Source organism: Mustela lutreola, chromosome 6 (assembly GCF_030435805.1).
Source record: "Mustela lutreola isolate mMusLut2 chromosome 6, mMusLut2.pri, whole genome shotgun sequence".
In the NCBI taxonomy this organism is placed as follows: domain Eukaryota; kingdom Metazoa; phylum Chordata; class Mammalia; order Carnivora; family Mustelidae; genus Mustela; species Mustela lutreola.
The window spans coordinates 53587345-53609585 of NC_081295.1; the positions used below are offsets into that span (position 1 = coordinate 53587345).

Consider the following 22241-nt stretch of genomic DNA (forward strand, 5'->3'; position numbering starts at 1 on the left):
CAAGGCATTATTATTGGGGTTAAACAGGTTCAGGTAGGTAAGGCCCCTGGAGCTGTGAGCCACACACAGTAAACATCATGATATTCTATTTATTATGAGATCATTTTCCCCTTGATGGTATTCACACAATTCTTTTTTTTTCTTTTAAGATTTTATTTATTTATTAAACAGAGATCACAAGTAGGCAGAGAAGCAGGCAGAGAGAGAAGGGGAAACAGGCTCCCCGCTGAACAGAGAGCCCAATGCGGGGCTCGATCCCGGTACACTGGGATCATGACCCGAGCCGAAGGCAGAGGCTTTAACCCACTGAGCCACCCAGGCGCCCCATTCACACAATTGTTTTTTTTGCTTTGTTTTTAAGATTTTATTTATTTATTTGCCAGAGAGAGAGAGAGAGAGAGCAAGCGAGCACAGGCAGGCAGAGTGGCAGGCAGAGGCAGAGGGAGAAGCAGGCTCTCTGCCAAGCAAGGAGCCTGATGTGGGACTCGATCCCAGGATGCTGGGTTCATGACCTGAGCCAAAGGCAGCCACTTAATCAACTGAGCCACCCAGGCGTGCCTCACACAGTTCTTGATAGCTTTGTCTTACACCCAAGCAAGACTACGTTGCTGCGTGGGTCCTGTTCTTCTAGAGATTCTCCCAAAGGAAGCTCAAACCACAAAGACTCCCTCCACTCGCTCACCGGTACACAAAAGGACTTTAACAGGGAACAAAACCGCAAATGGCTAAAGAGTCAACCAAAAGGACTTTAAGAAGGAACAATTTTGACAATGAGAAAGCCAGAAGGTCTAGGTGTTTCCTGGGAATGAGAGCAAAAGCAGAAGGAGAAGAGAAGTGAAATATACCACACTCCACAGAACCGGACCAAGGGTGAACTGCCTCAAACTGTCACCCCCATCCTAGGACTCAGTCCTTCCATTCACCCAAAGCTTTGAATAAAGGACAAAAAGTAATGGCAGCCCACAGGGCATTTTCAGGACAAAGAAGATTCCCAGGGCTACAAATTTCCTAAGTAACACCTGGAGATAAGCTGGTGCACATGAATGAATAGTCTATTGTGGTTTTGAGGATTTCTTAAAAAATGAAGGGTGTAGAGGGGAGAAAAATCCAGCAAATTCTAGAACTCACAGCTCCAAGTAAGCATGCCAGATAGGGTAATAATTCATGGCTGCTGTGTTTCAATGTTAACTATGAGCTTAAACGTAGCCTACCCCTCACTTAGGTATAAATTCTTTTTACACAATACTCAAGACCTTGAATATTTAATTGCATTTTTTTTAATAACATTACTTATAAAGAAATGTTGAAAAATAATCTCCCTGGGGGTGGGAGATATATAATTTATGAAAAATAAATCTGAGTAAACCGAGTTAGGAAAGATCTATTCCAGTAAGGGTAGAAGCTTTGAAGTTCTTTGCCTGTTCAGAAACACACATACAACTTCTCAGACAATAAATCGACAGCACTGTAGGCTTCCAGAATCACAGGAGACTGTAGTCTATCTGTGCTTCCGGTCAGGTGGGGCTTCAACCTGATTTACTGTCTGCTTTTCTTAGACCATTACAGCTGGCCAGTCTGTATATAAACTGTGCCTAGGTTCTTTCTAAGAAACGGTTCTTGGAATAAGGACCTTGGAAGGCCTTACTCTGCTGACCAGGAGGTTGGATCTGGAACCACTGTGCATACGGAATTTGGAATCAAATGACCTGGACTCAAACCCAGTTTTGCCAATTCCCTAGCAGGATGTACTTGGGGAAAATATTTCATTCTTTAAGCCTTAGCTTCCTCAGCTGTAAAGGAAAATACCATTTGATAGAATTTCAGTAAGGGTCAAAGTAGGAAAATGCAAATAAAGCACTTAACTTAACACAGAGCATAACATGAGCAGTCCAGGAGAGGTCACTATTATAATGAATTCTAAACATCATGGGATTTAAATACTGGTCTCTTTTGACCAATAGTTCAGCTGAGCTACAAACAGAATAGATTTACTCACTTGTATATAAACAAGAAAGTATGAGGCCCTCTTCAAGGCAAGGGGCAAGGGTGTAAGGCACTGGGAAAAATTTTGTAGGGCCTAGTGCCCTTGACACCAGTTGAGGAGATTAGACACACACCTAAATAACTATCACACCAAGTAGAAAGGGCAGAGTTGTAAAAGGATGTAGATAAAGTGCTCCTAGAATTCAGAGAAGGAGAGATTACAATCCACTTCAGGGAAGTCAGAGACTTCACAGATGGGCGCCCTGTGGTATGTATCTCTGTAATCTTAATATTCTGACAAACAGGACTTATAAAATTATATTGACTTGAACTTTTCAGATTGAAAAAATCCACATTCTATAGTGCAAAAACTTTGGACATGCCGGATAGCATTCAAAATCAATGTGTATCCTATGAGTATGGTGACCTAGTGCCATAAAATCAGAATCCATTGAAAATGAGAATCAGGGTTGGCTTTGCCCAGTGGACAGTTGGCCATTTGCCCAGTGGCCTATATAGTAACATAACATACTTTTACTTTTTAAGTAATAACACAGAGAAATTTATATTATTTATATTTATATATTAATTTATATGTTCATAAATTTATTTATAATTGATATTTTTATTATATTGTTATATACTTATATATTATATACTATATTATATATTATATTAAATATGATTCATAATTATGCATTTATAATTTATAAGTTTTATCTACATATAGATTTATATTATATTATTAAATAATATTATTTCTAAGAAATATACAGAGATGAGTGCCTGGCTGGTAGAACATGAACACTTGATCTTGGGGTTCTAAGTTCGAGCCCCATGTTGGGTATAGGATTACTTAAAAAAAAGGAAAAGGGGGCACCTGGGTGGCTCAGTTAGTTGAGCTTTCTACTCTTGGTTTTTATTTCGGTCATGATCTCAGGGTTGTGAGGTCAAGTCCTGAGGCAGGCTCCGCACTCAGCAAGGTCTGCTGAGATTCTCTCTCACCTTCTGTCCCTCCCCCTGCTCCTGCTCTCTCTCTCTCTCTCACTAAAATAAAGAAAAATAAATAATACAGAGAGATCTTATGTACACTTTACCTACTCTACCCATATTTTGCCAAACCAGGATACCAATATTAATCTTCCCTAGTTTAGGAAGGAGAGAAGGGCAGTAGGAGAAGAAACAAGAAAGAAGCAGTACTAATCTTTTGTCTGTGGAAACTCTGCTTTATGGCCAGGTGTCAAGAACATCGGCTCATGTTCTCAGGGAATATTATCCTGAATCCTCTCGGTTCAAACAAGGAGAACGGTCGTCTTATTCTCTTTCTCCTATATGTATTTTTTACCCTAACACTTAGAAAATGTTTGTAAAATACTTTAAATCCTTCCCAATATCATATAAATATGAGAAGATATCTGGAAGGATTACCTGGGGGCTTGAAGGGAAAATATCCATCTCACTGTTCTAAATATTCTAAATATGTGATTTCAAGGAAAGATACCCTTTGTTAGCTAAATGAGTAATGAGGGTCGAGGAGGGGATATTAATCTGAATAGATCTAAACATAAGCTCACCCAGGACTTTGAAGGTTATCTCCATGGTCTGGATCTGGACCAGTGTTTCCCACATCAGAAAGGAGGTGCCTAGGAAGGCAGAGAGAGACATCCAAAGCCCAGGTGATCCTTGGCCTCTTTGACAGGGGATGCTCTGTCCTTCCAGCCCCAGCATTGAAAAGAGGGTTCCCAAACAACCTCCAGGTCCTCAGATTTTCAGTTTAATCCTAGTGTGTTAAATGTTGACATCCAAGGGGCTCGGGCACAGGCCTGGATAATGAAAGGGCCCACGAAGATGGCCCATCTGGATCCCTTGCTTCAGGGTCTCCCTGGTGTCTTTAAATCTCCATTCGCTTCACCTCCAGCTCACCCGTACGGCCCCACTCAGGGTCGCCCTGACCTTACAAATGTCATTCTGTTCAATTCTACAGTCTACCCTCTCCTCTCATGTACCCAGGCAGCAAAGCCCTCATCTGTTGGCTTTCTGCTGACTTAGGTCTTCTGTGCACTTGGGCAGACCAGCTGGGACAGCTTCTCTCCCTTGCAGCAATTTACTGGAGGCTGCAGGGCTCAGTATGGTCATCATCAGCCCATGTACCCATATGTCCCAAGAAGCAATAAGTAGTGGTCTCACCTGTTACATTGCTGCCCCCCAGCAAGGCCTCCCTGATTCTGAGCCAGAGCCTGAGAGAGTGAGAGTCCAATACCTGCACCAACCTTACCATCGCTTGCCCCTTGCAGTCATTGGCTCCCCTTGGTTCAGCCTCACACTCCTGCAGCCACAGAGAGAAGTCACAACTGACACTTACCTTACAGTCATGTGTACAGAGATGGGAGGAGAAGTTTCCAGAAGAAAGGGATGCTGGGCCCCAATCCCGCTGGGGTGCATATCTCAACTACTGCAATGACTCAGGCTAGAGACAGGGTGGGCTCAGACCAGAATGGGCTCAGAGCAGGATGGTGACAGTGACAGTGGACGTAATCAGAAGTGGTTAAATTCATTTTTATTATTATTATTATTATTCTGGATTTTTAAAAAAGAATTTATTTTATTATTAGAGAGAGCATGTAATTGGGGGTTCAGCAAAAGTAGAGGGAGAGAACCCCAAACAGACTCTGCACTGAGCACAGAGCCCACTGGGGAGCTTGGTCTCAGGAGCCTGAGGTCATGACCTGAGCCAAAAATCAAGAGTCTGATGCCCAGCTAACTGAGCCACCCAGGTGCCCCTGGATGTGTTTTTAAAGTAGGGCCAACAGGGGCACCTGAGTGGCTCAGTGGGTTAAGCCTCTGCCTTCGGCTCAGGTCATGATCTCAGGCTCCTGGGATCGAGCCCCACATCAGGCTCTCTGGTCGCACCTGCCTTCCAACCCCTCCCTCCCCACCGCCTGCTTGTCTGCATACTTGTGATCTCTGTCAAATAAATAAAATATTTAAAGTAGAGCCAATAGGATTTCTGGATGGATTGGATATGGGATGTGAAAGACAACAGGGGTTCAATTCGACCCTGCAGTCTCAAACCGCAGTTCTTGTCTCATTTTAAATCCCACTCATCTGAATCTCTGCTGTTCTCAGACATTGGCAGCACCCTTTTGTTCCCAAGGATCAGTGTCCCACTCCAGACTGCAATTATCTTGTCATCTTCAGCTTTCTCTCTGCGTGCCCCTCAGGTAGTGTTTTAGGTCTCACAGAAGTGACCCCTGTTTGATGTTCTCTTAGCATAGCTGGGCCTGAAGATCACATAACCATGTGGCAGTGAGCACTGCTTAACTTATCTTTGAAATAAACCACAAAGGACTGGTGGCCTTCTTTGCCAGCTGTCCAGCTTACAGCTTTTTCAAGGAGAGTGATGGGACTGCTTATAACTGGTTTTACACCTGGAGGTCTCAACTCTGTCACTGTCTCAGTTAGTGATAGTCATATTATTGAGATTTCATTTCCCTGTCTATAAAAGCTGGGTGACTCAGCTGAGATGAGAACTAATCAAGGGAGATAATGGATGTACTTAAGTGTTTACTATATCTCAAGATCTTTTGATATATATCTAGAATTCTATGTAACCCCTATTTTAAGCTCTTTTTACATAGCTATCTCGTTTGATCCTTATAAAGTAGGTGCCATTATTACTTCATATCACAGATGAAGAAACTGAGGCTTAAGTAGGTTACGTGACTAGAGCAAGGTCACATAGGTGGCACACGGTGAACCTGGCCAGTCCAGCTCTGTTGGACGCCAGACTCCACTCTTAACCACTTCACTCACATTTCCTCTGGTGTCATCAGTGTGCCATCTGGGTGTGCCTGCTACGCATGGATGCCCAGACCCATCCCTCACTCAGACCCTCTGAGTTAGACTCTGAGGCTGGGCTGGGAAATCTGTGCTTAACCAGAGCTCCAGGTGACTAATTCCTGAGAGGCCTGAAACGTGGCAACGATTGTATCTCCTTCCATTGCCTCTGAGTAATGGTAACACCTTCTGCTGGTGTGTGTATATAGTCCTGACAAAGCCTCAAAGCCAGGGTCATGTGCAGGAACCTCAGTTCTAGGATTTCATGAATACAAACCCCGTCGGATAGTTCTCATGGGGCAGCAATTCTCTGTGCCTTCAAGAGCGTTAGTGCAGCCCTGTAATAAACCAGGTAATGGTCAGGATTTATTTGTAGCCGCTCTCCAGACTAGTTCATTTAAGCAGAAAGGGTTTCTCCTGGAAAAATAGGATATTAAACCATTATAGTATCTTTGGGAGGGCTGAAAAATATGGTAGCTGGATTGAGCATCTAAACATGACTCCCGAAATCACAGCTGAGCCTCAGAAGCGATTGCCCTTCACCATGAGCAGGAGGCTGCTTGAAAAGTGGTATGAGGGGCATGGAGGATCAAGGGACCCTGGGTTTGGGAAGTGAGCAGAAGTGAAGTCCCTGGGGGTGATCAGCAAGGAACAGCTGGGGGAACTCAGACACAGAAACAGAAGCCAGGGATGTCAGAAGTTCCAGAACCCGGGAGTGGCCAACATTATAAAACACAGTAAGAGGGCCAGGGGACAGGGAGCTGGTGGGAGGCGAGGCTAGCAAGTACTATTTACCTTGAAAGCCTGGTGACCTTTGCTAGATCTGTTAGTGAGCTCTACGGGCAGTATCAGGGGTTTGGTGAGGAAAGAAACCAGATGGGTGGGATAAAAGACAAATGGAAAAGGAGCAAATGGAAGCAGAAGTGCAGCATGAACAAGGTTTTGAAAGGGTACATTGCAATGGAAAGGAGATGTGATTTGTGGCTAGAGATGATCTTGGAGTGTAGGGTTTTTTATTTGATATTGTTTGTTTTAGGTCCAGAGAAACTTGAGCATAGTGATAGCAGAGCCATCTGAAAGAGAAGTTATTTAATGGGTCAGTGTTCTGAGGGTCAGAGAGGGAAGCGGAGGATTGGCCTGGAGTGCAGGAGCAATAGCTCATCTTGTGACTGGAGGAAAGGAGGTGACAACAGCTACAGATACAGGTGCATTCCCAGCATGAGGGGAGTGCAGGAGCCATACTTGTGGCTGAAATTACATTCCAGATTTTCTTCTCAAAGCAGATGAGGTCATCTGCTGAGAAGGAAGACACCAGCCACTGAGTGTGGAGCTTGGAGGAGTTAGAGGTTTGGAACAGCGGCTGCTAAGGACAGGTGAAGGGTTGTCAGTCAAGGATAGTATCAGCCCAGATAAAATTGAGCATTGTGAATTCCAAGTGGGGCAAACTGCCAAAATAACATGTGATTTAGTAGTTCACATCCTTGGACCAGGAATGGAGAGGCGAGTCACAGGACTACTTCAAGGCTGGTGGGGGCTGCTGGACTCCATGCCTTTCTCTCTTTACTGAATGTGCTCTTTCCTGTTCGGTGTCAGGTGCCTCAGTCAGGAACCCTCAAGCTGTCCCACTTACAAGAGGGAACATACACCTTTCAGCTCACGGTGATGGACACCGCCGGGCAGAGAAGCTCCGACAACGTCTCAGTGACAGTGCTCCCAGGGGCCTTCTCCATGGGAGGTGAGAGGAAGGTCCTTCCCTTGCATTCACAGTGGCCAACCAACACCAGCTCTTCATGGAAGGATGGTATTACACTGGCATTTGATATTCTGACTGCATTTCATGGGCTCTTCCCTTCTTTTTTTTTTTAAGTAGACTCCACGCTCAGCATGGAGCTCAACCCAGGGCTTGAACTCATACACAGAGATCAAGACCTGAGCTGAGATCCAGAGTCAGTCGCTTAACCAATAGAGCAACCCAGGCACCCCTCTTCCATTCTATTTTTGGTTGTTGTTAAATAAGAGTCTCCTCTAAAGCTGTGACAAAAATAGGCTCCATTACATTTGGGGCTTTATGGCACTGCTAGGTTGGGGTAGTGGAGGCTCCGGGGGCAAGAGTAGACTGTGAACCACAGAGCCATCTAGGTTCATCTTACCTGACTTGCTTTTACAAAAGTCAATCATGTGGTTTTTCCCAGAGAGAATCTTGCTTAAAGGTGAGCAGTCTGTATGATATGTATGTTCAGAGAGTGCAGCTAAGAAGCGTATTTAAAACAAATTAAAATGAAAGATTTTAATAGTCCTGTTAAATTGTGTATGTCAATTTAAAAGGACTATTTAAAATTTTTCATGGACACATTAGACAGATACACTAATAATTTAGCTTTACATGTATGTGATGGGTCTCACACTCTGTTGCACGACATAAACTCACTCTTCTCATTTATCTATGTTTCTTACTTTCCCCAACACCTATGTTTCTAAGATTAGCTCATCAAGTTTAAGAAATATATGTATGGAACTTAAGAGCATTAAAGAAGAGGTATTGCAGAGGGAAGTCCACCACAACTCCCTACTGGAGAAATGCACAGATAAGTGTGTATCTGAGGGTCTTGTCCTTCGGTCCGCAGCTACTCTCGGTGTCTGCAGGATCATGGGGTACATGGGGCTGTGCTAGGCTCTGGGCGGATGGTGGTGTGCTCCATAGACCTGGCCCCGGACCCTCCCCCACATAGTGAGCCTTCATGGTCACTAGCCACGGCTCTAGTAAACCCACAGCTTGTCTTTGCCATCCCTGATTACTCGGTAATTAGATGGTAATTAAGCCAGCAGTTGGAATAGGGGTAAAAAGATTGGAAAATGACTGTATGTCGCCAATCTTGTCTTCCATCCCACATAGGTCAGAATGTGTACTGGAAACAAAGCAAGATTTTAGAATCCTGAGAACTTGGCAACCTTAATCATTTGCCTTCCGCAGGGACAGAGAGCACAAGTAGCATCCTGAATCTGGCTAGCTGACTCCCCATCCAACCCAGGTTCCAGTGTCCCTGGAGGAAGGAGGGTGACTGCCTGGGGACTGGCATGGCACCAAGCTCCTAGCCACTGCCGCCCTCTGAAGCCATGATGGCAAGTACGAGGAGCGTCCGGGTCAGGAATCCGAGCCAGCCCGGATGCCAGCTAGGTCACTGACTTAGTGCAGCCGCAAGGGAGAGCTCGGCAATTACTCAGAGTGTTTTTGAGGGGCACCTGGCTGGCTCAGTTGGAAGACTGCATGACTCTTAATCTCGGAGTCATGGGTTTGAGCTCCACATTGGGTAGAGCAATTACTTAAATAAATAAATAAATAAACTCTGAAAAATGAAAACATTTTTGGGTACCTTGGCGTGCGAGGCTTGCAGCAGGGCCATTGGAAACACGGCCTCAGCTCTGGCCACTCACTCCCTGTGGAGGACTGCTATCAGCCTGGGATCCAGGGTCACCTGCATAGAGAGCCAGTCAAGAGCTCACAGGAGGAAGGCAGGAATACCCCACTCTCCCTACAGAAGTTGGAAAGGGATTGCTTCTATACAACCAAGGTGCCTGGGAGGGAGAAAGGGATACAAGCACAGGTCCCAGGTGATGACCAACGCTGCACCAGCCTGGCATTTGCCTGGCTTATTTGCTCAGACCAATTTCCCAGGGCTCCAAAGGTCAATTACCAGTTGTCCATTTCTGGCCTTTCTCTGAGATGATAATAAAATGTATTTGAAGTGGCAGAAAGTTACATGAATCACTTTTGGTTACTGAAAGACCACTTGGATATAGGTCTTATGTATGTAACTTTATATAGAAAATAAAAAAGAATGTCTTTGTTATTGACAAATCTGGAATTGCTCCCCCCTAGACTGGAGTGACATACTATGAACTAAAGTGAAAAAACACCACATAGAGACACTGAAAACCAGAGTGGGGATAGAGAGGTGTTTCTCTCCCCTCTGTTATATACATAGTGGCCTTGCAGTTAACAATCCAGTTGTAATGGTAACCAAGGGTGTACCTTCTGGGGGAAACAGACAAGCATGTACCCCTGCTTATGTGATAATAATGTGATTGACTTTGGATATAGAGTCTGCATGTTTTCAAGCTTGGAGGAAAATCATCTCTTCAAATGCCAAGCCAAAAAACATCTCCAATATGATCTAGAATAGTGGTCTCCAAAGAGGATCCCCCAGGGATAGCATCTTTAGGATGGAGAAGAAGACACCTGAATTTTTATTTTTAGTAATTTTTAATCTCCTCCTTTAAATTATTAGTAGTTTTATAATGTGTTTAATATGTTAGTATAGTAGTATATGCATATTATTTCTAGATGGAGATATGTATTTACTAATATGTATAATATATAATACTATATGTATTGATCAGATGGGCAGTCAAAAAAAATTAGAGACCACTAATCTAGAAATGAATGGATAAGTTACAAATACCAATCTATCTCCCAAACTACAAATGAATAAGTAAAACCTTGAGATATTTGGGATTTTCATGTCATGATCTTAACAATGTGAGCAGTAGCTACATCCTGCTAGGTATGCAGGGTAACCTAGTTCCCCTTCACTTTTGTTCTAAGCTCCATTCCTGAAACAGAAGGAATTTCCCCCTTCTGGGCCAAAATCTTTGGTCATAACTGAAGCTCTTTGCTTCCTTTTCTTTCTCAGGAGCTTCTACACCATTTCTTCTCTTCTTCCTTCTGGGTCAAGGTATTTTCAAACTGCCTTGTACCCAGAGGGAGTCCTTTCCCAGGCCCCAATTTAACGGCCTTCCAAAGGAATATGTATCCAGGATTTCACCTGGGTTCAACCATTTGTTTCAGTAGAATATCATCATCTACTACGCTCCCATGTCCTGAGAGTCTAGCTCCTCCTGTACCCAGTAAATTATGAAGTTCCATTAGAGCTACTTCTAGCCTGATAACCTTTAGTCTGCATTAACCAGAGTAAAAGTTGTCCTGCAGTTGTTGTATAGCTAAGTCTGGCAAAGTTGGCTTAATCTGGAGCGGGGGAATGTCTTTTAAGAAAATACAGGTAACTCCCATGAATCACACTGTAGATTAAAAACTCCTAACAGCTCCAAACGGGAGGCAATTTTTTGGACAATTTTTTGGAGACCACTTGTCCTTATTTAAGGAAAACAAATTTGTACCAGCTACTAACTAAAGATCTTGGTTATTCTTGAGAGCACCAAGGATATATGATAGTTAACAAACAGAGTTCAATAGTAGAGAGTTAATCTCAGCAAAAATTATTACTTAGGAAACAAGACGAGACATAGCATGTGTAAAATGGTGTCTCTAATTAAGCTGTCTAGGTTAGAGCATTAGGAGGCCCACAGAGATGATGGGATGAATGAAGGAATGCAGAGGGAGAGCCGGGAGGCAGCAAAGCCAGGGATGTCTGGAGAAACCCAGAGCAGCTACTCCTCTGCTCGCACCTCTTAGGCACTGTTGCCTGGAGAATGCCACTGAGACAAGAGCCCATGGTGGTGCCTCAAAACATAGCCAGGAGGTCAAGGAGATATCCTTCACTATCTAGAAACCTGTTGCTCCAGCTCACACTGTTACGTGTCTCCCCATTATTTGCATCTGTAGACCCCAAAGCATTTCACTGTACATTTAGTCTTTGTGAATCAAAACACAGAACATGGTGAAGTGCTGACTATTCCCACATTCCTGTAATATGAGACTGTTTGTAAACAGGATGCCTGAAGGTTTGCTCACGCTACCACTTCTTTTGTGACGATGGCTGTTGCATTGACATCACGCTGGCTTGCGATGGAGTGGAGCAGTGTCCTGATGGGTCTGATGAGGCTTTCTGCCAAAATTGTGAGTCAGCTGCATGGCCTTTTCAGGCAGCGGGGGAGAAGGGATGTCTGTATTCTTATAATAAAACGCAAATTCACTATTGCTCTTTTTCTACCTAGTTTCAGGTATAACTTCATGTGAATAAGCTAAGGCCTTAAATTAAGTGAGCATTTAGTAGGAGTCTTAATCTGGGTTCTAAATGTCAAACCTTTTATATTGCTTACCTTTTTCAAAAATTGCTTTCAGTTTTCTAAAAGATTCTTCCCCATCCTAAAAAAGCTGTGTAGAATATGGTTTTTAGCGGCATCTGGGTAGCTCAGTCATTAAGTGTCTTCAGTTTAGGTCATGATCCCAGGGTCCTGGGATCGAGCCCCACATCGGGTTCCCTGCTCAGCAGGAAGCCTCCTTCTCCCTCTCCCACTCCTGCTGCTTATGTTCCCTCTCTCACTGTCCCTCTTTCTCTGTCGAATAAATAAATAAAATCTTTTTTAAAAGATTATGATTTTAAAGTAAACTAAGGTGAGTTGGGGTACCTGGGTGGCTCAGGGGGTTAAGCCTCTGCCTTCAGCTCAGGCCATGATCTCAGGCTCCTGGGATTGAGCCCTGCATCAGGCTCTCTACTCAGCAGGAAGCCTTCTTCCCCCTCTCTCTCTGCCTGACTCTCTGCCTACTTGTGATCTCTGTCTGTCAAATAAATAAATATTTTTTTTAAAAACTGAAGTGAGTTAGGATTTTGTTTTAATAATTTTTTTTGAAAATTTACGGTGTACTGGGTGTGCCTAAGTCAGGACTATAAACCCATCTTATAATGTCATCTACCTACACAAAAGGACACTGCAAGAAAGAAGGAAACTTCAGAAAGTATAATGAAGGTGCTGGTTTGAAGAAGGATGTAGAATCTCAAAACCTTAGATTTAAGCTTTGTTTTTGTCAATATATGGGTGACATTTAGAAAGTCAATTATTGGAAGAGAAGAGAAAATAATTTACCCATTGGAGAGAGAAGTTTTTTATGGGGCTCTGACATGCCTTAGATGATTATTATTCCCAAATACCCATGATTAAATCTACAGCAAATTTAGGTTTTGGGTTTTTTTTTTTTTTTAAGATTTATTTACTTATTTATTTGAGAGAGAGAGAGAGAAAGAGAGGAAGGGGGAGGTGCAGAGGGAGAAGGAGGTAAGTAGACTCCCCACTGAGCTCAGAGCCCAACATGGGGCTCTATCTTATGACCTTGAGATCGTGACCTGAGCTAAAACCAAGAGTCACCCACTTAACCAACTGGGCCACCCAGGCACCCCCATCAAATTTAGTGGTTTTAGTTAGAAACCCAACAACCAACAGTAGCTCTTCCATGTTCCAGTGAGCCTTGACCGGAAGATGGTGACCCACACAGCAACTGCCCAGTCTAGAACCACAGGACCAAGCAAAGATGCAGCAGGAAGCTCCTTCTTGGAAAAGTCCCTGAAAGTCCCTGTCCAAAACCAGCCACCAGCTTTATCAAACACGGAGAAGAGGAATCATTCCATGTTTGGGGGACCAGAGAGTCAAACCAGTCCTGTGATACCAGGTAAGGACCTGAGCAGGTGCTCCACAAACAGCATTATTTTCTACACTGACCCTTGGCTTCAAAATTCACGTTATATTTGGGGCACCTGGGTGGTTCAGTCAGTTAAGCCGCTACCTTCAGCTCAGGTCATGATCCCAGGGTTCTGAGATCGAGTCCCACATCGGGCTCCTTGCTCAGTGGGAAACCTGCTTCTCTCTCTGCCTCTCTGCCTGCCACTCTGCCTATTTGTGCTCTCTCTCTCTTTGACAAATAAATAAAATCTTAAAAAAAAATTAAGGTTATATTTGATGAGTGTTTAGGAAATACAAGAAAGAAGAGAGTTAAAATGAAGAATTTAGCCAAAAAGGAAAAAAAATCTATTTGCACTGGTTATTTATAGTAAGGAACACCTACTAAATACATTCATACATTCATGCATACTCCAGAGAGACCAGCACATTTATTAGTAAATAAGCTAGAATTAGGAAATTTCAACACCTGTATTAAGGAAACAAATGCCCTAAGTGTTAAATTTTAGGTTATTTTGAGATGAAACAGCATAACCCCTATGCATCCATGTAATTCCTCTTCACACTAAGCAAGTGAATGTAACGAAAATATATGTCACATGGAAATGGTTGCATGTGCCAGCAATTCGGTGTTTTGTCCCCAATTTAACTAAATCTGTAATTTTTTGTATTTTCTAATAAGGCTAATAAGAATTTTAAATATATTCACACCGCTGAAGGATTAGCATTCTATCATCTTAAATTTAGTTTTGCACATTTGTATTTGTTGATGACATAGAAAGAAATATAGAAGATCACATTTCTTTTTTTCTTCTTTTTTTTTTTTTTTAGATTTTATGTATTTATTTGACAGAGAGAAATCACAAGTAGATGGAGAGGCAGGCAGAGAGAGAGAGGGAAGCAGGCTCCCTGCCGAGCAGAGAGCCTGATGCGGGACTCGATCCCAGGACCCTGAGATCATGACCTGAGCTGAAGGCAGCGGTTTAACCCACTGAGCCACCCAGGCGCCCCTAGAAGATTATATTTCTATATGCATTTGTTAATGTCTTCTCAGTACTCCCAATTCTGCCTACAGTATATGGAAATAATCCGTCACTATTTTAAGAACTTCTTGATGAAAATTTTTTGTTCGTTGCAGATGATGCAAATAATAAAAAGGGAAAATGACTTAAAATACCACCCTTTACTAAAAACAACTTTTAATATTTGAGGATATTTCTTTCCAATCTTTTGTTTATCTACTATTTGTTTACTTATTTATTTTGGGGGGCACTTCTAATTTTATTTTATTTTTTCAATATTCCGAGATTCATTGTTTATGCATAAGAGCATCTACACAAAACCTTCCACTTTGTGCTTAGATTTAGGTGGTTTCTGTGCTCCTGCGTTGGGTCTCTCCCTTGTTGGTACTGCCACCTGCTGGGCAAATCAGTCAGTCCAGCCAAGCCTTGTAGTCCCTTTAACCAGAATGGAAGGTATGAATGGAGAAGACAACCCCACCCCACCCCACCCCCACCACCCCAACCCCCAACCACGAGGCCAGAGTCAGGAGAGACTTGTGCTCTGGGCAGCAGGGAAGGGCTGAAGAGCTGGCGGATAGGACAGAGGAGTTCTCACAGGATCTCTGTGGTAGAGAGTCTCACATGGGCGTGAGTGGATTAGCTGAAGACAGAGAAGAGACCAAAGCCCATGTCTCCTTAATTTGGGTCTAGTCTTGGCTTGGCCTTTAGAACCTTGAGCAAGCTGCTTCATACTCTGGGCCTGTTTCCTCACCAGTCAGTAAGTGATTTCAAGCAGACAACCTCTAAGCCCCCATAGCCCTGAGAGAGCTTCGGGAATGATCCACAGCCTGATGCTTGTGCTGGTATCCAGGCCAGAGTGCTCCCGGATCCCAGCACTGTCTCCTGGTCAGTGAGCACTCAGTCTCAGAATTTCTTTGAAAACAGTGCTCCAGGCTACACCACCACTGGATGGGAGCCATCAGTTTGAAAAGAATTTGCAGTCTCTGCGTTGTCCTTTTTGATAATAAGCCTCTGACTTTGGTTATAAAGATGTAAGGAATGGAGTTTCACAGATGCAGAGAGATTAAATGTCCAGTTACTAGGTTATATTATACATTATATTATAATATAATAACATATTTATAATATGTATTGTTCTTCCTATTTTTTTTTAAAGATTTTATTTATTTATTTATTTGACAGAGAGAGATTACAGGTAGGTAGAGAGGTTGGCAGAGAGATAGAGAGAGAGAGAGAGAGAAGGAAGCAGGCTCCCCGCCGAGCAGAGAGCCCGATGTGGGACTCGATCCCAGGACCCTGAGATCATGACCTGAGCCGAAGGCAGCGGCTTAACCCACTGAGCCACCCAGGTGCCCCCTTCCTAACTATTAAAGTAATACATATTTACTGTAGAAAATTTGAAAACTACAGAAAAATATAAAGAAAAAATTAAAACCATCTAGCAAAACTTACCGTTAACATTTTGTTACATTTTTTTCTGGTCACTTCAATTTATGCACATACGTACACACTTTTTTTTTAAGATTTTATTTATTCATTTCACAGAGAGATAGAGCGCAAGTAAGGGAACAGGAGTCAGAGGGAGAGGGAGAAGCAGGCTCTCCTACTGAGCAAGGAGCATGATGCGGGGCTCGATCCCAAGACCCTGGCATCACGATCTGAGCTGAAGACAGCTGCTTAACCCACTGAGCCACCCAGGTTCCCCGTATGCACATTTATTCACTTTTTAAAATATAATTAATACACAGTGTTCTAGTTTCGGGTGCACAATAGAGTGATTCAACAATTCTCTACATTACTCAGTGCTCCTCTTCATAAGTGTGCTCTCAATCCCCTTTACCTACTTCACCCGAACTCCTAGACCCCTCCCCTCTGCCAACCACCAGTTTGTTCTCTGTATTTAAGAATATGGTTTTTTTGGCTTTGTTTCCTTTTTTCTTTGTTTTGTTTCTTAATTTCAATGAGTGAAATCCTGTGGTATTTGTATTTTTCTGTCTGACTTATTTCACCTATCCTAATACCCTTTAGGTCCATCCACATCATTGCAAATGACAAGATTTCACTCTTTTTTATGGCTGAGTAATATCCCATTGTGTATAAATACCACCTCTTTTTTATCCACTCAGCTACAGAGGGGCTCTTGGGCTGCTTCCATATCTTGGCTGTTGTAAATAATGCTGTTGTAAACAAAGGGGCTTGTGTATCTTTTTTAATTAGTGTTCTGTTTTCTTTGGGTAAATACCCCTGTAGTGGAATTACTAGATCATATGGTAATTCTGTTTTTAATTTTTTGAGGTAACTCCATGTTGTTTTCCATAGTGATTTTACCAGCTCACATTTCCACCAACAGTATACAAAGATTCTTTTTTTTCCCACGTCCTCATCAACACTTGTATTGCTTGTTTTTTGTGTTCAGTTTTTTGTGTTCAGGTGTGAGGCGAGAGCTCATTGTGGTTTTGATTTGCATTTCCCTGATGGTTAGTGGTGTTGAGCATCTTTTCATGTGTCTGTTGGCTATTTATATATCTTCTTGGAAAAATGTCCTTAGATCTTCTGCCCATTTTTAATCAAAGGTTGTTTTTTGTTTCTTTGTGGGGGTTTTTTGGTGTTAGGTTTATTAAGTTCTTTATATATTTCGGATGTTAACCCATTACTGGATATATCATTTGCAAATATCTTCTCCTATTCAGTAGGTTGCCTTGTCATTTTATTGATGGTTTCATTTGCCATGTAAAAGTTTTTTACTTTGATGTAGTCCCAATACTTTAATTTTGTTTTTGTCTCCCTTGCCTGAGGAGACATATCTAGAAAAATGTTTCTACAGCTGACATTAAAGAAATCGCTGCCTATGTTTTCTTCTAGGGGTTTTATGGTTTCAGATCTCACATTTAGGTTCTTAATCCTTTTTTAGTTTATTTTTGTGTGTGGTGTTAGAAAGCGGTCCAGTTTTATTCTTTTGTATGTGTCTGTCCAGTTTTTCCAACACCATTTATTGAAGACTATCTTTTCCCCATTGTATATTCTTGCTTCCTTTGACCATACAGTTGTGGCTTTAGTTTTTTATTTTCTATCCTGTTCCATTGATTTATGTGTCTATTTTTGTGCCAGTACCATACTGTTTTGATTGCTACAGTTTTGTAATATATCTTGAAATCTAGGATTGTGATACCTCCAGCTTTGTTCTTCTTTCTCAAGATTGCTTTGCAATCCCAATCCAACATTGGGATGTTTTTGTGGTTCCATATAAATTTTAGGATTATTCTAGTTTTGTGAAAAAATGCTATTGGTATTTTGGTAGGGATTGCCTTAAATCTGGATTGCTTTAGGTATTATAGACATTTTCACAATATTGGTTCTTCCAATCCATGAACATGGAATGTTTTTCGATTTGTTTGTATCATCAGTTTCTTTCATCATCATTTTATAATTTTCAGACAAATCTTTTACCTCCTAAATTAAGTTTATTCCTAGATATTTTATTCTTATTGGTTCAGTTGTAAATAGGATTTTAAAAAATTTTTCTTTCTTCTACTTCATTATTAATGTATAGAAATGCAAAAAATTTCTGTATATTAATTTTGTATCTCACTGAATTTAATGAATTCATTTCATTCATTCATTCAATTCAATTCATTCATTCAATTGTATCCCAATGAATTTATTGAATTCATTTATCAGCTCTGGTAGGTTTTTTTGGACATTTATTCACTTTTAACAAAATTAGGAACATGTTATGTTTACGAAACTTTTATTTTTCTCAGGAGTATATTTGTTTGTTATTACATATCCATCAAAAACAAAAACTTTTTTAAGAAACAAACACCCAGGGGCTCCTGAGTGGCTCAGTGGGTTAAAGCCTCTGCCTTTGGCTCAGGTCATGATCCAGGGTCCTGGGATCGAGCCCCACATTGGGCTCTCTCCTCGGTGAAGAGCCTTCATCCTTCTCTCTACCTGCCTCTCTGCCTACTTGTGATCCCTGTCTGTCAAATAAATAAATAAAATCTTAAAAAAAAAAGAAAGAAAGAAAGAAATGCCAAAAAAAACTGATTCATAAATATAGAGAACAAACTGATGGGTGCTAGAGGGTACGTGGGTTGGAATGGGTGAAGAAAGAAAACACAGTATTCAAAAAGTCCAGGGTGGAGAAAGTGGGAAGAGAAGGACAGAACTTTGCAAATGTTTGAAAGGGTCCTCTCAACATGCGGTTTGTTGAGACAGCAACTATCTCCTCCCTCCCCATCCCTAAGACCCCCACACTAGCGTCCCCAGCCTCTGATTTCATGCAAGGTAAGTTATCTTCTACCCAGCATAACGTAAATAGATTTTAAAATGCACCACTGTTGGCAACCTGTGCCTGGGTTTTTCAAGGATCATCAGCTAGTATGATGCAAATGGACAAGTTAAATTTTCTGCCACTTCCTTCCCCCATGGACATGTTGTGAGGATAAAAGAAACTTAACTCATTGAAGGTATGTTAAAGATAAACTAGGATTGGTGTGCTCAGCTAGCAGGAGCTGCTGACCACCCGCAGGCGTAACAATAAAGATAAACTAGGATTAATAGTGATAATGTAGTACAGAAAGTGATGAAATGCAGTTTTTCCTATTCACATAAGCAGGGGAAAAAATATAATTACTGAACAAAGCTCAGAGAAACAAGATTCATGCACTTTGGGTGGGATTAGAATTAGTACAGTCACAGGTGCCTGGGTGGCAGCTTCCATGAAGCCACCGACTCTTGGTTTTGGTTTCTGCTCCAGTGGTGATCTCAGGGCCCTGAGATCAAGCCCTGCCAGGGCTCCCCTCTCAATGGGGAATCTGCTTAAGACTCTCTCTCTCTCTCTCCCTCTGCCCTTCCCCTCTGCGAGCACTCACTCTAAAATAAATAAATCTTTTTTTTAAATTTAGTACAATCTTCTAGAGGGCAGGTTCCGAAGCATTAAATCTGCATGTGGCCTGATTCAGTTATCTCACAATTGGGAATTTCTGGGGCGCCTGGGTGGCTCATTCGTTAAGCATCTGCCTTCAGCTAGTTCATGATCTCAGGGTCTTGGGATGGAGCCCTGCATCAGACTCCCTGCTCAGTGGGAAGCCTGCTTCTCCCTCTTCCACTTCCTCTGCTTTTTCCCTCTCTCGCTTTCTCTCTATCTGTGTCAAATAAATAAAATCTTTTTAAAAAAATGAATTTCTCCTAAGCATGTTACTACGAATAAAACCAAAGATGTGTGCAAACACTGGGTTAGGCAAACTCCTGCGCTGGGGTAGGGGCTGCCCAGCGTCCTGGCGCCGCCTGTGCTTAGCACGCAGAGGCTCCATGGCTGGATTGTTAGCCGTGCCTGCGTCTGCAGAGCCTGCCCCCTGGGTGCTCAGGTCTTCTCTCTGGCCCAGCCGGAGGAAAGAAATCTGCCCACCAGCACTGCAGAGTGCTAGAAAAGTGATGGGTCCACGTTTACAGTGAGTCCAGTTTTTTTTGAAACTGGAGGATTCGTGTCCAGCCCAGCAAGTCAGCCAGATTCCCTAAGGATCCAGATGGGGGCGCCTGGGTGACTAAATTGTTAAGCGTCTGCCTTCAGCTGGGGTCATGAACCCAGAGTCCTGGGTTGGAGCCCCAAGTCAGACTACCCGCTCAGCGGGAAGCCAGCTCCCTCTGCCCCTGCTTGTGTTCCCTCTCTCGCTGTGTTTCTTTCTGTAAAATAAATAAATATAATCTTAAATTTTTAAAAAAATTTTTTTAATTTTTTTTAAAAGGATCCAGAGGGAGCACGGACTGTGCTAAAAAAAATTTTAAATTTAAATTTTTTAAATTTAAAAAAATTTAAAAAAAAAAAAGGATCCAGAGGGAGCACGGACTGTAGGGTCACATGGGGCTCGGCCTGCACTTTCTCACATTCCCCTCCCCGAAATGTGCCAAAGCCCCGCCCTTCAGCTTCTTTCTGGTGGTAGCTTCAGGGAGAAACTGTGACCTTTGATTTATTGCGGGATGTGTTTTATCCAGAGAGGATATCCTTATAAATGGTATTCAAAGGGATTTTTTCATGTACGCTGTATTTTTTGTGGGTATTTCATCTTTTCATTATGCTGGACTATCTCTTTTCTTATTGAGAAAACATCCTGAATCCATGAAACAACATTTCTGGGAAGGTAGTTTGAATTTGTTGGAGCCTGATAAACAGCATAGCTGAATAGCCTGTTGGGCTCCAAGAAATTCAGCTGTTTTCGGAAATGGACAGATCTTATCCTAGAACGATCCAGAACATTTCTTGAAGAGAGCTCCCTCTTCCCGACTTTGCAGCATGCAGTGTTCTCTGCCAGTGAATAGTGACAAAGAACAATTCTGTTGTCTGTGTTAGTTGGCAGGTGGTTGCAGGAAGCCATAGAACATTCTGGAATGCAAGCCCATATTGTAGTCACTTTTCCAGCTGGTATTTCCACCTTCCTTCCAGAACATGCCTGCATGTTCTATGGTGACTGAAAATTAAAACAACTCATATCCACCTTCCAACTCCTTCTGTGAATGCAAGGCTGTGTGTGTACATATAACACAATAGGTCATTCAGAAAAGGGAAAAATCATTTCCTAAGACATTAACTTTTCTAAAAGGGTTATTAGAAAATTTATTTACAGAAGCAAATGCTATCTTTGTCTTGTTTGTTCTGACTTGTCACTCTTGTTAGAGCCTACCGTAGGACACGTGGAAGTGAAGCATTTCTCTCGGGTGTTACATACGTTGGTGTCTAGGAAAAGTGAATCAGTCTGGGAAATGGCAGTGAATTCCTCCCTGAAATGTAGAAAACAGAAATTTACATTTCAAATACCGACTTGGGCAAGACAAATCCCCTGAAAATTCTAGTCTGTGGCAGTGTGTCTTCTTAAGTCTCCTGTGTGCACTGCCCTCTCCCTAATGCCGGATCCCTCCCACCTCCTACAGCACTGGCTTTCTCTCCCCAAGGAGTAAGGGCAGCTAAGAAAATACTCTTCACGGTTGGCAACTGAAGATGCAGAATGAATTTGTCTAGTTTTCCACATGAACCCATCGCCAAGGCAATACCCCTTTCTAAGTACAATTAACTTCTTTCTCCACTGCATCCTTAATAGGCCTTTGTCTCAGACTTCCTAAGGAAATACTTACATTGGTGGTTTTTGCCTAGGTATTTTGATTTGCCTAGATAGGAGTAAATAAATACAGTCTCAACTCTAAATTTTTTGGATCTGTGGCTCTGAGAGCAGTGTGGCTGAGTAGAAATGTTCCAACTCTGGACCAGTCCTGGGTTCTAATTCCAGCCCCACAAGTTACTAGGATCCAGGGAACTAACTGCTCTCAACCTGCCTGTGAGAGGACAATAGTAGCTTCTCACAGTGTTGCTACAAGGATTGCATGAGACTTTGTATGTAAACATAATCTAGTCTCTCAGTAGCTATTCGTGCCTGACGAATTTTTGCTGGAGCATTTGAGGGCAGTGGCTTTCACTAGGAACCTCGGGTAAGAGAGCAACAAGCCTGTAAGACAGTTAATTCAAATAAAAAATAAAAACAATGCAGTGGTGGCCCCAGTACCGAGTTCCTCCTCAGAATGAGGATGAGCTATCACTCATCTCCATTGGAAAGAGACAGTTGGAGGGGGATTGTGAATGTAGTTATTTTATATTTTTCTACTGGGTAAAAGACAAATGAGCCAATCCTCTGAAAAGAATTGGAGGTTGGTAAATTTTGGTGTTTTTATTCCTGGCTCATTATTTTTAAAAAGTAGGACATGAGTTCTCAGCCATGTGATCTTCCCACTGCCAGATATATTATTGGAGAGAGGACTTCTTGAGTGCCCGTCACTGCGACTTCTTTGGTCTTTATAGCAACTGGTGATGTGCAGGAATCATTAACCGCATTTTATGGATGAAGACAGTGAGACACAGAAAGGTGAAGAACTTAGAGTCACACAGCTAGTGTGTAATTTAACTCAGCATGTCATACCAGCCCCAGTGGGGTGACAACTTCA

General features: G+C 42.3%; 1 protein-coding gene across 4 annotated transcripts in view; it reads left to right on the forward strand.

Moving 5' to 3' along the window:
* Nucleotides 1-22241, forward strand: part of LRP11 (LDL receptor related protein 11) — a 47212-nt gene that overhangs the window by 16275 nt on the left and 8696 nt on the right. Inside the window, exons 3-5 of one of the 4 annotated variants that reach the window (XM_059177267.1) lie at nt 7414-7621; nt 11549-11674; nt 13016-13222. In XM_059177267.1, coding sequence (XP_059033250.1) covers nt 7414-7621; nt 11549-11674; nt 13016-13222 — 541 coding nt within the window. The remainder of the gene's footprint in view (nt 1-7413; nt 7622-11548; nt 11675-13015; nt 13223-22241) is intronic. The other 3 variants (XM_059177269.1, XM_059177271.1, XM_059177270.1) reach the window with 3 other exon arrangements.